Raw genomic sequence first — 13,494 nt, 5'->3', positions numbered from 1 at the left:
CACACTGCAAAAAATGCTTTTCTTACTTGTCTTGTTTCTCGTCCAAACATCTAAAAAATCTTAAAACAAGAAGTATTTACTAGACAAGCAAAAGTAATTGTCTTGTTTTGGGGAAAAATAACTCAAAATGAAGAGAGTTTTTGCGTAAATAAGATAAATAATCTGCCAATGGGGTGAAAAAAATAATCTTAAAGGTCCACTGAAGTGCTTTGAAATGCGGCTCCAGCTGTTAGCAGCTCCTCCCCTTTTTTGAAACAGCCAATAGCGTTTCGTTAATATACAGTTTGACTAGAGCGCAAGAGCGGACCTTCTCTCTGTTTGGTAAAGCCAGTTTCCTCTAACAGTTTATCATCATAATCTCCTCCATATCGCTTTGAAATGCAGCATTGTGTGCAGAATTCAAATGGGTCGATATGTTTATCTGCGCCGACTCGCGCATATGATCCGCGCTGCGCTCTCGTGTCTGTAGTCTAGATTTAGACCAGAGCCGTTGAGGTGTGTGCGCTGCTGCGGTGCGTGAAACTAACGTGAAAACAGACTTTATTCGCCTCAAATGAAAGCATATTTACACTGAATCGTTTCCTATCACATATATAGTGTGCTATGTGCTTTTCACCATGTAGAAATTAGTAAATGTGTGTTAACAACTGACCGATTTCAGCTTCAGCAGCGTAGGGGGCGGGGTTTAGATTCTAGAGAGCATTTTGATTGGACAGAAGATTTGACGAGAAAGTGAAGTCTGCGATGATGTCACCAAAATCTAAGATTCGTTTTAGCGGAAGTGGGAGACTGTAAATTTTGAATGCTTATATCTCCTAAATGCAAATTTTGTCATAGTTTTGGAACATACCAGCTTATTCATAAATTTAAGGCCAACACAGTCATACTAATAGCTAAAAAACTTAAATTTTGATTTCAGTGGACCTTTAAAACAACATTATTTTTCTTACCCCATTGGCAAATTATTTATCTCATTTAAGGAAAAACTCTCTTAATTTTGAGTTATTTTTCCCCAAAACAAGACAATAATTTTTACTTGTCTAGTAAAAGTTTCTTAATGTAAGGGTTTTTTGATATTTAGACTAGAAACAAGACAAAAATACTAAGAAAGAAAAGCATTTTTTGCAGTGTAAGTCTAACTGAGCTAACATTAAGTGCTGTGATCAGTTTACTTTGGTCCAGGTGTGTTTTCAGACAGATCTCACTCAGCTTTACACAAACGTCAGCATCATCACCTGCTTCTACTGCACACAGACAGCCACTAGACTCATTATTACTAGATTAATGTGACGGTCGACTGAACACGCGTCACTGTGGCCATCCGGCAGTTCGTCTTCGCCCTCAGACTCCGTCAGCAAGGAAACGTACCTGAAGTATTTGATGAGCTTAAGTGCTTTAAGACAAAGGAGGGCATGTGACGTAAAATGATTTCATGTATTGTCAACATTCAGGTTCGGAAAAGTGCCTTATATTGCAGGATATTCATGTGAAAATCTATGACTGATTTGTTTTGCACACAGACATGGACAGCCTGCCGTGTTCAGCAATGAGATTGTATTGTTCGAATGGGATTAATCTAGTCCTGCAAGTGTATTGTAGCTATTCTTAGTGCATGGCTTAGCCATTGTCATCCGGTCATCTGTGGCTTGAGACGCGGCCATGGAAAACATCACGTCACTATCCAAGCATGCCTTTACTATAGCTGTCATATTTCTACAATACACTCTTTATTACAGCATTTAACTTATTAGTGATGTGTGATAATATTTTGCAATGCAACTCTTGTTTCGGAGCTATAGCACTGGTAATGGCCAGCTGTCATTGACCTTTTATTATCCGGTCTTTTTTGTTGCTTTTATTGTATGAGGAAGTAGGGACATGAGAGCAGTTCACAAATTGTAATTGCTGTGTAACAGGTTTGCTGAGCCTGCTTCCCTTGATGTTAACTAACCTCATAACATGTATTATGATATAGCTGTATATCACTGGCATATGGACGTTACTGAGCTGAACACTTCCTGACTGTAACATAGAAAGCAAGCATTTTCTGTAAAGCTGCTTTAAAACAATATGTAGTGTAAAAAGTGCAATACAAATAAAAAATTAAATTGAAAAGAAGTTAGGAAAGGTGCTCCAGAAACATCTTTTTTGAAGGTGTGGGAAATACCCATAGTAAACAAAACAATACCAAAATCTATTTAAAATACATTATTTCATAATAAGTATGCTACAAAACTATTAACATACGCTATATTGCCAAAAGATTTGGGATACCTGCCTTCACATGCACACAAGCTTTAATGCCATCCCATTGATAACCCGTAGGGTTTAATATGGAGTCGGCCCACCCTCTCTAACAGCTCCAGCTCTTCTGGGAAGGCTTTCCTCAAGGTTTAGGAGTGTGTTTATGGGGATTTTTGCCCATTCTTCTAGAAGCTCATTTGTGAGGTCAGGCACTGATGTTGGACGAGAAGGCCTGGCTCTCAGTCTCCGCTCTAATTCATCCCAAAGCTGTTCTATCGGGTTGAGCTCAGGACTCTGTGCAGGCCAGTCAAGTTCCTCCAGACCAAACTCCTCATCCATGTCTTTATGGACCGACGCTTTGTGCACTGGAGCGCAGTCATGTTGGGACAGGAAGGGGCCGTCCCCGAAATGTTCCCACAAATTTTGGAGCATGAAATTGTCCAAAATGTCTTGGTATGCAGAAGCATTAAGAGTTCCTCTCACTGGAACTAAGGGGCCAAGCACAACCAACCCCACCCCATAATCCCCCCTCCACAAAACTTTACACTCGGCACAATGCAGTCAGGCAAGTCCCGTTCTCCTGGCAACCGCCAAACCCAGACTCGTCCATGGGATTGTCCGACTGAAGCGTGATTGGTCACTCAGAGAACACGTCTCACTGCTCTAGAGTCCAGGTGCGGCTGCTTTACTCCACTGCATCCCACGCTTTGCATTGCTCTTGGTGATGTAAGGCTTGGATGAGCTGCTCGGCCATGGGAACCCATTCCATGAAGCTCTCTACACTGTTCTTGAGCTCATCTAAAGGCCACAGAAGTTTGGAGGTCTGGAGCTGTTGACTCTGCAGAAAGTTGGCGACATCTGCGCACTGTGACCCTCAGCATGCGCTGACCCCGCTCTGGCTGAGTTGCTGTTGTTCCCAATGGCTTCCTCTTTGTTATAATCCCACTAACAGTTGAGCGTGGAATATTTAGTCGTGAGGAAATGTCAGGAATGGACTTATTGCACAGGTGGCAACCTATCACGGCCCCACGCTTGAGTTCACTGAGCTCGTCTGCAGGCTTGATTTATACTCCTGTGGCCATGAAGGGATTGAACACCTGAACTCAGGGATCTGGAGGGGCGGCACAATACTTATTTATATAGTGCAATATATAGGCTTTACTAATTTACTAAGATATCACTGTAACATAGTTTGTTCAAAAGGGAAGATGGAGGCGGAACCCGGAGAACATTCAATAGATAGACTTAAATAGATAAACACAAAATGAAAGTAAAGGCGGCGGCCCCTCACGGAATAAAACGTAAACAAAACACAATATAAAGTCCAGGCCTGGCCCTCTCTCGTCCTTCACTGGTGTCGCTCCTCCCATATCTCTCGCTCATCAACCTCTCCACAATCACTTGAGACTTACTGATATACTGTACATATAATAATTAAAGTTCATTTGGATTTTGTTGCACAATGCACATATCTTAATATAAAGTCTAAAATGTGTTTATCACTATTAGTAAGTTTAGTGTTACACAGGTGTTTGCTGACAGACAGATGAAGACAGTGAAGCCAAACAACTACGTTTAATTTTGCTTTTTGTTTTTAAAGCGCTTCATGGGCTTGCACCTCAGTACATTAGTGATCTTCTTGTTATGCACAATGCTTCAAGATCACTACGCTCTTCTAATCAACTTCTTTCTATTCCTCGCTCTCGTTCTAAAACTAAAGAGCTTTCTCTGTAGCGGCTCCTCGACTCTGGAACTGTCTTCCTCTCAGTATTAGATCTTCCCCCTCTGTTGCTACTTTTAAAGCATCCTTAAAAACTCATCTATATTCTTTATGTTTTAACTGATGGTGTTAATGTTTTCCCATGTGCCCTCAATGTTTAAATCTTATGTGTATTTCTGTTTTGATTTTTGTTTGATTGCTCTTGTACAGTACAACAACCTTGGTTGTTTTAAATGTGCTATATAAATTAATAAACTAAACTAAACTAAACTTTAACAGTAGATCAAGATAGCATACAGACAGGTAGTGCAAACATCTAAACATAACAGTGATCGGACAGGGAATGATGTGAGGGACCACCTCATAAAGCAAACACAAATGAGAACATAACCATGGAGACAGACGAGTGGCGGGAAACTGAACAAAGAAACGTGATAAATGGAAAGCAAACTGAAGGTCCATGAGCTAAACTGAATGTGATAGATAGTATGATATCTCTCTTAAAATGCAAGATATTGAAAGTGTGCCTAAAGTACGCTTGCAATATTTCCACTTTAGCACAATCAAATATACTTGAGTACATCTTTAGTCTTTTCTGGATAACTAAAGTACAAAATTACTTGTTCCAATTTTGCAGACTTTAAGTATACCAATTTAGTGTACCAACTGTACAATTGCAGAGTACTGATAATAAGTAAAGAGAGAAAATAGAAATCATCCATTCATTTTTAATGTTATCGGCCGATTTATGTTCATTTTTAATCTTATCCATTCATGTTTAATTGCTTTTTTTTTGGGGCTCAGTCCTGTTGACTGTTTTCCTGCTTTGTGGGATCATTTGCCCGTTGTGTTTGTCTGTTGTGTATTTGATCAGATTTAACAGACTGAAGCAGTGTTTGATCAGCTCCTTCACTGTCATCACTGTCATTTGCGCTGACGTCATCTGGTGTGTTGATTGGTTTTTAGTTTCACATTCCAAATTTCTTCAACACATTTCTGGCATGTGCAGGGTCAGAAACCAACTTTTCCTTTAAGGGGCAATATTATTATCATTATACCTTATATAGGTCACTCCAACGCTCTCCATTGACTTTGTATTGCGTGAGGCTGCCTCCTGTTCATTTCTGACTTATAACAAAAAACAGAACAATGTCTAAAGCTGATGTGTGACAAGCTAAAAAACCCAGAACTACGCCTTCTGGAGGGGACCATAATCAGCGACAGGAAATATAATATATAAAACTGACATTTGGATATTTGACTTAACAGTGACAAAGTGTTTACTGCACACGCAAACTGAGTGTCAGGATCCCAACATGTACCCATTCTTCTTTAGCTTGTTTGCTGTACATCCTATCACACAGCAGCTTTTAGACATTGCTCTGTTTTTTGTTATAAGTCAGAAATGACAAAGAGGCCGCTTTACGCAAAACAAAGACAATGGAGAGCGTTGTATTGTTGTATTGTTGGCCTAAATGCGCTCTGTCTCTATCAGCTCTGGGACCGTTTCACCTATTGTATCACTCCTCTTGCGCCGACTGTCATGGCGATCGAACAAATCCAGCATATTGTTTACAAAAACTTCTGGTGTTGTGTCACGAAATGTAGTTTAAGGCGAGAATGTAGTTATGTAGACCTCAAATATGAAACATGAGATATAATTCAATTGGGGTACATCAAACGGGCAACCTTTGGTCTTATTAACCTATTACTTGTTCCTGAGCAAATCGATTGTTTCAAAACTTTATATTAGGCTATATTTAACTTGAATCCTGTACTAGAGCGCTGCTTTTGTACGTTTTACTGAATTGTTGGCTTGTGTTTATTTCATGTTGTCTTTTATAATAGCAACTGTTGTTAAAATATTCAGACCCACTTCATATTAGTTGGCCTTAACTACTATGTACTAACATTTGAATGAATCATTTAATACAGTGCACTTATTGTGTACTTACATGTTTTTTACATTGTACTTAAATTTTTAAAAATACCAGCATGTAATTACATCTGTAATTAATTTTTGTAGTTACATTTGTACACAGTTGGCACTTCCCTTACACCTAACTCTACACTAAAACTTATACACACCACCACACCTGACCCTAACTTTACCCTTAAACTGACCCACACCACCACACCTGTCCCTAACTCTACCCTTAAACTGACCCACACCCCCACACCTGACCCTAACTCTACCCTTAAACTGACCCACACCACCACACCTGTCCCTAACTTTACCCTTAAACTGACCCACACCACCACACCTGACCCTAACTCTACCCTTAAACTGATCCAGACCACCACACCTGTCCCTAACTCTACCCTTAAACTGACCCACACCACCACACCTGTCTCTAACTCTACCCTTAAACTGACCCACACCACCACACCTGTCCCTAACTTTACCCTTAAACTGACCCACACCACCACACCTGACCCTAACTCTACCCTTAAACTGACCCACACCACCACACCTGTCCCTAACTCTACCCTTAAACTGACCCACACCACCACACCTGACCCTAACTCTACCCTTAAACTGACCCACACCACCACACCTGTCCCTAACTTTACCCTTAAACTGACCCACACCACCACACCTGACCCTAACTCTACCCTTAAACTGATCCAGACCACCACACCTGTCCCTAACTCTACCCTTAAACTGACCCACACCACCACACCTGTCTCTAACTCTACCCTTAAACTGACCCACACCACCACACCTGTCCCTAACTTTACCCTTAAACTGACCCACACCACCACACCTGACCCTAACTCTACCCTTAAACTGACCCACACCACCACACCTGTCCCTAACTCTACCCTTAAACTGACCCACACCACCACACCTGACCCTAACTCTACCCTTAAACTGACCCACACCACCACACCTGTCCCTAACTCTACCCTTAAACTGACCCAGACCACCACACCTGTCCCTAACTCTACCCTTAAACTGACCCACACCACCACACCTGTCCCTAACTTTACCCTTAAACTGACCCACACCACCACACCTGACCCTAACTCTACCCTTAAACTGACCCAAACCACCACACCTGTCCCTAACTCTACCCTTAAACTGACCCACACCACCACACCTGTCCCTAACTTTACCCTTAAACTGACCCACACCACCACACCTGACCCTAACTCTACCCTTAAACTGACCCACACCACCACACCTGTCTCTAACTTTACCCTTAAACTGACCCACACCACCACACCTGTCTCTAACTCTACCCTTAAACTGACCCACACCACCACACCTGTCCCTAACTTTACCCTTAAACTGACCCACACCACCACGTCTGTCCCTAACTCTACCCTTAAACTGACCCACACCACCACACCTGTCTCTAACTTTACCCTTAAACTGACCCACACCACCACACCTGTCCCTAACTCTACCCTTAAACTGACCCACACCACCACACCTGTCTCTAACTCTACCCTTAAACTGACCCACACCACCACACCTGTCCCTAACTTTACCCTTAAACTGACCCACACCACCACACCTGACCCTGACACTACCCTTAAACTGACCCTCACCACCACACCTGACCCTAACTCTACCCTTAAACTGACCCACACCACCACACCTGTCCCTAACTTTACCCTTAAACTGACCCACACCACCACACCTGACCCTGACACTACCCTTAAACTGACCCTCACCACCACACCTGTCCCTAACTCTACCCTTAAACTGACCCACACCACCACACCTGACCCTGACACTACCCTTAAACTGACCCTCACCACCACACCTGACCCTAACTTTACCCTTAAACTGACCCACACCACCACACCTGTCCCTAACTTTACCCTTAAACTGACCCACACCACCACACCTGACCCTGACACTACCCTTAAACTGACCCTCACCACCACACCTGTCCCTAACTCTACCCTTAAACTGACCCTCACCGCCACACCTGTCCCTAACTTTACCCTTAAACTGACCCACACCACCACACCTGTCCCTAACGTTACCCTTAAACTGACCCACACCACCACACCTGACCCTAACTTTACCCTTAAACTGACCCACACCACCACACCTGACCCAAACTTTACACTTAAACTGACCCACACCACCACACCTGACCCTAACTTTACCCTTAAACTGACCCACACCACCACACCTGACGCTAACTTTACCCTTAAACTGACCCACACCACCACACCTGTCCCTAACTCTACCCTTAAACTGACCCACACCACCACACCTGTCCCTAACTTTACCCTTAAACTGACCCACACCACCACACCTGACCCTAACTTTACCCTTAAACTGACCCACACCACCACACCTGTCCCTAACTCTACCCTTAAACTGACCCACACCACCACACCTGTCTCTAACTTTACCCTTAAACTGACCCACACCACCACACCTGTCCCTAACTCTACCCTTAAACTGACCCACACCACCACACCTGTCCCTAACTTTACCCTTAAACTGACCCACACCACCACACCTGTCCCTAACTCTACCCTTAAACTGACCCGCACCACCACACCTGACCCTAACTCTACCCTTAAACTGACCCTCACCACCACACCTGTCCCTAACTCTACCCTTAAACTGACCCACACCACCACACCTGTCTCTTACTCTACCCTTAAACTGACCCACACCACCACACCTGACCCTAATTCTACCCTTAAACTGACCCACACCACCACACCTGACCCTAACTCTACCCATAAACTGACCCACACCACCACACCTGACCCTAACTCTACCCATAAACTGACCCACACCACCACACCTGTCCCTAACTCTACCCTTAAACTGACCCACACCACCACACCTGTCCCTAACTCTATCCTTAAACTGACCCACACCACCACACCTGTCCCTAACTCTACCCTTAAACTGACCCACACCACCACACCTGTCCCTAACTCTACCCTTAAACTGGCCCACACCACCACACCTGACCCTAACTCTACCCTTAAACTGACCCTCACCACCACACCTGTCCCTAACTCTACCCTTAAACTGACCCACACCACCACACCTGTCTCTTACTCTACCCTTAAACTGACCCACACCACCACACCTGACCCTAACTCTACCCTTAAACTGACCCACACCACCACACCTGACCCTAACTCTACCCTTAAACTGACCCACACCACCACACCTGTCCCTAACTCTACCCTTAAACTGACCCACACCACCACACCTCTCCCTAACGTTACCCTTAAACTGACCCACACCACCACACCTGACCCTAACTTTACCCTTAAACTGACCCACACCACCACACCTGACCCAAACTTTACACTTAAACTGACCCACACCACCACACCTGACCCTAACTTTACCCTTAAACTGACCCACACCACCACACCTGACCCTAACTTTACCCTTAAACTGACCCACACCACCAAACCTGACCCTAACTTTACCCTTAAACTGACCCACACCACCACACCTGTCCCTAACTCTACCCTTAAACTGACCCACACCACCACACCTGACCATATCTCTACCCTTAAACTGACCCACACCACCACACCTGACCCTAACTCTACCCTTAAACTGACCCACACCACCACACCTGTCCCTAACTCTACCCTTAAACTGACCCACACCACCAAACCTGACCCTAACTTTACCCTTTAACTGACCCACACCACCACAGCTGATCCTAACTTTACCCTTAAACTGATCCACACCACCACACCTGACCCTAACTTTACCCTTAAACTGACCCACACCACCACACCTGATCCTAACTTTACCCTTAAACTGACCCACACCACCACACCTGTCCCTAACTTTACCCTTAAACTGACCCACACCACCACACCTGATCCTAACTTTACCCTTAAACTGACCCACACCACCACACCTGTCCCTAACTTTACCCTTAAACTGACCCACACCACCACACCTGTCCCTAACTTTACCCTTAAACTGACCCACACCACCACACCTGTCCCTAACTTTACCCTTAAACTGACCCACACCACACCTGACCCTAACTCTACCCTTAAACTGACCCACACCACCACACCTGACCCTAACTCTACCCTTAAACTGACCCACACCACCACACCTGATCCTAACTTTACCCTTAAACTGATCCACACCACCACACCTGTCCCTAACTCTACCCTTAAACTGACCCACACCACCACACCTGTCCCTAACTCTACCCTTAAACTGACCCACACCACCACACCTGTCCCTAACTCTACCCTTAAACTGACCCACACCACCACACCTGTCCCTAACTCTACCCTTTGATAGAGACTGACCACTGCAGACCACTGCAGACCACAATCATCATCATCATAATAATAATAATTTCATTTTGCAATATAAATGCTCAATGAGCAGTCATTTTAATGGCACATGCTCGCCCTAATCATAACCAGTCTATATTGCATATTGTGCATAACATCCACTAGAAATAGGAAAATGGCTTACAGTAAAGTAATGTTGCACAGCATGTGTTATTTTTAAAGTTATAAATCAGCTGTGGGAAGGGCTAGATTTGGACTTTTTGTGAAATTTAGGATTGCATTTGCATATGGACTTTGGAAACAGGAAATGTATTGTGGTGAGTTTCTGAAATCTGATGTGATGATTTAAAATCATTGTTTTTTTCTTTATTGGAATGTATTGTATTTATTTGAGTTTAACTGTAGACTTAAAAGGGTTACTTCTTTCTTTTAAAGAAGGTGAAAACACATGGATTGGACGAGCACTAATCTATTAGTACTAATCTATTGTCTTTGTTCCCCTCAATTCCCTGTTCTGGCATTTTGTTAAACAAAATCAAAAGCATATTGGGATTTTCTCTTTGGTCTGTCCAGGTCAACTTAATTTACAAAATCACAAATAAATAAAAAAACTGATTAATGATCTCTCTGTTCTATCACTGCGTCTCACAGGAAACAGTAGAATATGCCTTCCTGATCATTTTCACGATTGAAACCTTCCTCAAGATCATCGCGTATGGGCTGGTGATGCATCAGAACTCCTATGTGAGAAATGGGTGGAATATGTTGGATTTTGTCATCGTCATTGTTGGGTAAGTGAACAGTCACACTCTCTTTCACACTCATTTGACATTTCTTTACAGGGCTACCTTTGAAAAAAAAGTGTACTTATTACTGTAATGTACTTTAAAAGAATATGCTTAAGTGTAAACTGAATGTAATGTTTTTTAATTATTTATATTTGAAAGCCAATAACCTATATATTGGCTAATAAATCTAAATCCAAATTTTTATATAATTTTTGGGAGCCTGATTACTAAAACAAATGTCTCACCATTAAAAGCAATGTACCAAATGCACAATTATTATGTTCTACGAATTTATGTAGCCGATATGACAGACCTAACCGTATTTTTTCAATCATATTTTTTCAATCATATATCAGCCGATAGCGGTAACATTAAAAATGAACATAAATCGGCTAAGACGATAATATAAAAAACGAACATACTGTATATCGGCTGATACGATAAAATAAAAAATAAACAAATGTCGGCCGATACGATAACATTAAAAAGAAACACATATCAGCTGATAACATTAAAAATGAACACATACCAGCCGATAACATAAAACATTAACACATATTAGCCGATAACATTAAAAATGAAGATATATCGGCCAATACCGATAACATAAAAAATTTACATATATCGGCTGATACTGATAACATTAAAAATGAACATATATCGGCTGATACTGATAACATTAAAAATGAACATATATCGGCTGATACTGATAACATTAAAAATGAACATATATCGGCTGATACTGATAACATTAAAAATGAACATATATCGGCTGATACTGATAACATAAAAAATGAACATATATCGACTGATACTGATAACATTAAAAATGAACATATATCGGCTGATACTGATAACATTAAAAATGAACATATATCGGCTGATACTGATAACAATAAAAATGAACATATATCGGCTGATACTGATAACAATAGAAATGAACATATATCGGACGATACCGATAACATAAAAAATGAACATATATTGGCCTTATCGATAACATTAAAATTAAGATATATTGGCCTTACCGATAACATTAAAATTAACATATATCGGACGATACCGATAACATTAAAATTAACATATATTGGCCTTACCGATAACATAAACATTAACATACATTGACCTTACCGATAACATTAAAATTAACATATATTGGCCTTACCCATAACATAAAAAATAAACATATATATTGGCCATACCGATAAAATTAAAAAATAACATATATATTGACTGATAACATTAAAAATGAACATATATCGACAGATATGATAACATTAAAAAAGAACATATATGGGCAGATACCGATAACATTAAAAATGAACCTATATGGGCAGATAGCGACAAAAAATTAACATATATGGGCAGATACCGATAACAATAAAAATTTACATATATATCGGCCGATAACTTTACAAGTGAACATATATCCGATACCGATATGGTAACCGATTGTAACGATTCAACAGTGTGAGTAACCCTGATCACCACCAGAGGGAACTCCAACCCAGACTGTCATTCCATCATAGACTACATCACCCATGATCCTTTGCCCAGACTCATCAGCACTCAATGTTTTCACCTGTGTCTCATTTACCTCATTACCTCTACCTATATCCAGCCTGTTCACCCTGTGATTGATTGCAAGGTTTTGAATGTGTTATGCTGAATCTCTGAGCGTTCATCCCTGAGGCCTGTTGCATGAAGCTAGCTGAACAAACTCTGCATTTCAGAGTAGGTTTAGAATTAACAAATCCAGAAAAATACAGCCTGGTTTAGATCAAATTGAACCGCTTCTCAAAGCTTGGTATAAACTTTCTCTGTTAACTCAGGTTTAATCCTAGCCTGACAAGCCAGACCCACATCAAGATGTTTGGTATGGAAACTCCCCATTGACAGCTCAATCTGAGGGGCGGATAAACGGTCATCTTTCAAACTTCCTCTGCACGTGATAGGATAGCGCTACAACCAACCAGAGCAACGAAGGTGAAGCAGAGCTCGTTGATAGATTAAACATTCGCCGTATCCCTAAACTCTAAACACATTTTAAAAAACAACCTTTTTAAGAATGACTTCAGTGCTGTTCTTTACTCAGAGAAAAGCTTAACTCCAAGTCTTCCAGAATCGCAGTCAAAGCTGATTTCGAAAGACCGCCGTTCGCCAGTTTCTGTGTTTACTAGAAGCACGCAAGCGCAACTCGGCCGTCGTCATTATGGCTCCGCCCGCCGACTCTATACATGATGTGATTGGCTCGTCCAGAGTGAGGGAATTACAGCTCAGAAGGGTATTGAGAGTTCCTAGACGACACTTGTGGGCAGATTAAATTTGCTGCCGCTAGGGTGCGTCTAGATTTCTAGGCTAGTTTAATCCAGAGTTAGCGATTAACTCTGAAGCACGTGCACCTGAAAGTGTGACATGTGCGGCAAACAGCCAATCACAGTGTCCATTTGATTCACTTCTCTTCTGAAG

The 13,494-nt window shown here is 41.9% G+C and overlaps 1 protein-coding gene across 10 annotated transcripts in view; it reads left to right on the top strand.

Annotated features, from left to right (window-relative positions):
* cacna1db (calcium channel, voltage-dependent, L type, alpha 1D subunit, b) overlaps positions 1–13,494 on the top strand; it is a 122,782-nt gene that overhangs the window by 22,083 nt on the left and 87,205 nt on the right. For all 10 annotated transcript variants that reach the window (XM_067412953.1, XM_067412947.1, XM_067412952.1 and 7 more), the window contains exon 4: positions 10,889–11,028. In XM_067412953.1, coding sequence (XP_067269054.1) covers positions 10,889–11,028 — 140 coding nt within the window. The remainder of the gene's footprint in view (positions 1–10,888; positions 11,029–13,494) is intronic.

The sequence above is a fragment of the Pseudorasbora parva genome, chromosome 13 (assembly GCF_024679245.1).
Source record: "Pseudorasbora parva isolate DD20220531a chromosome 13, ASM2467924v1, whole genome shotgun sequence".
Classification (NCBI taxonomy): domain Eukaryota; kingdom Metazoa; phylum Chordata; class Actinopteri; order Cypriniformes; family Gobionidae; genus Pseudorasbora; species Pseudorasbora parva.
This window is presented reverse-complemented; position numbering and strand designations above follow the sequence as displayed.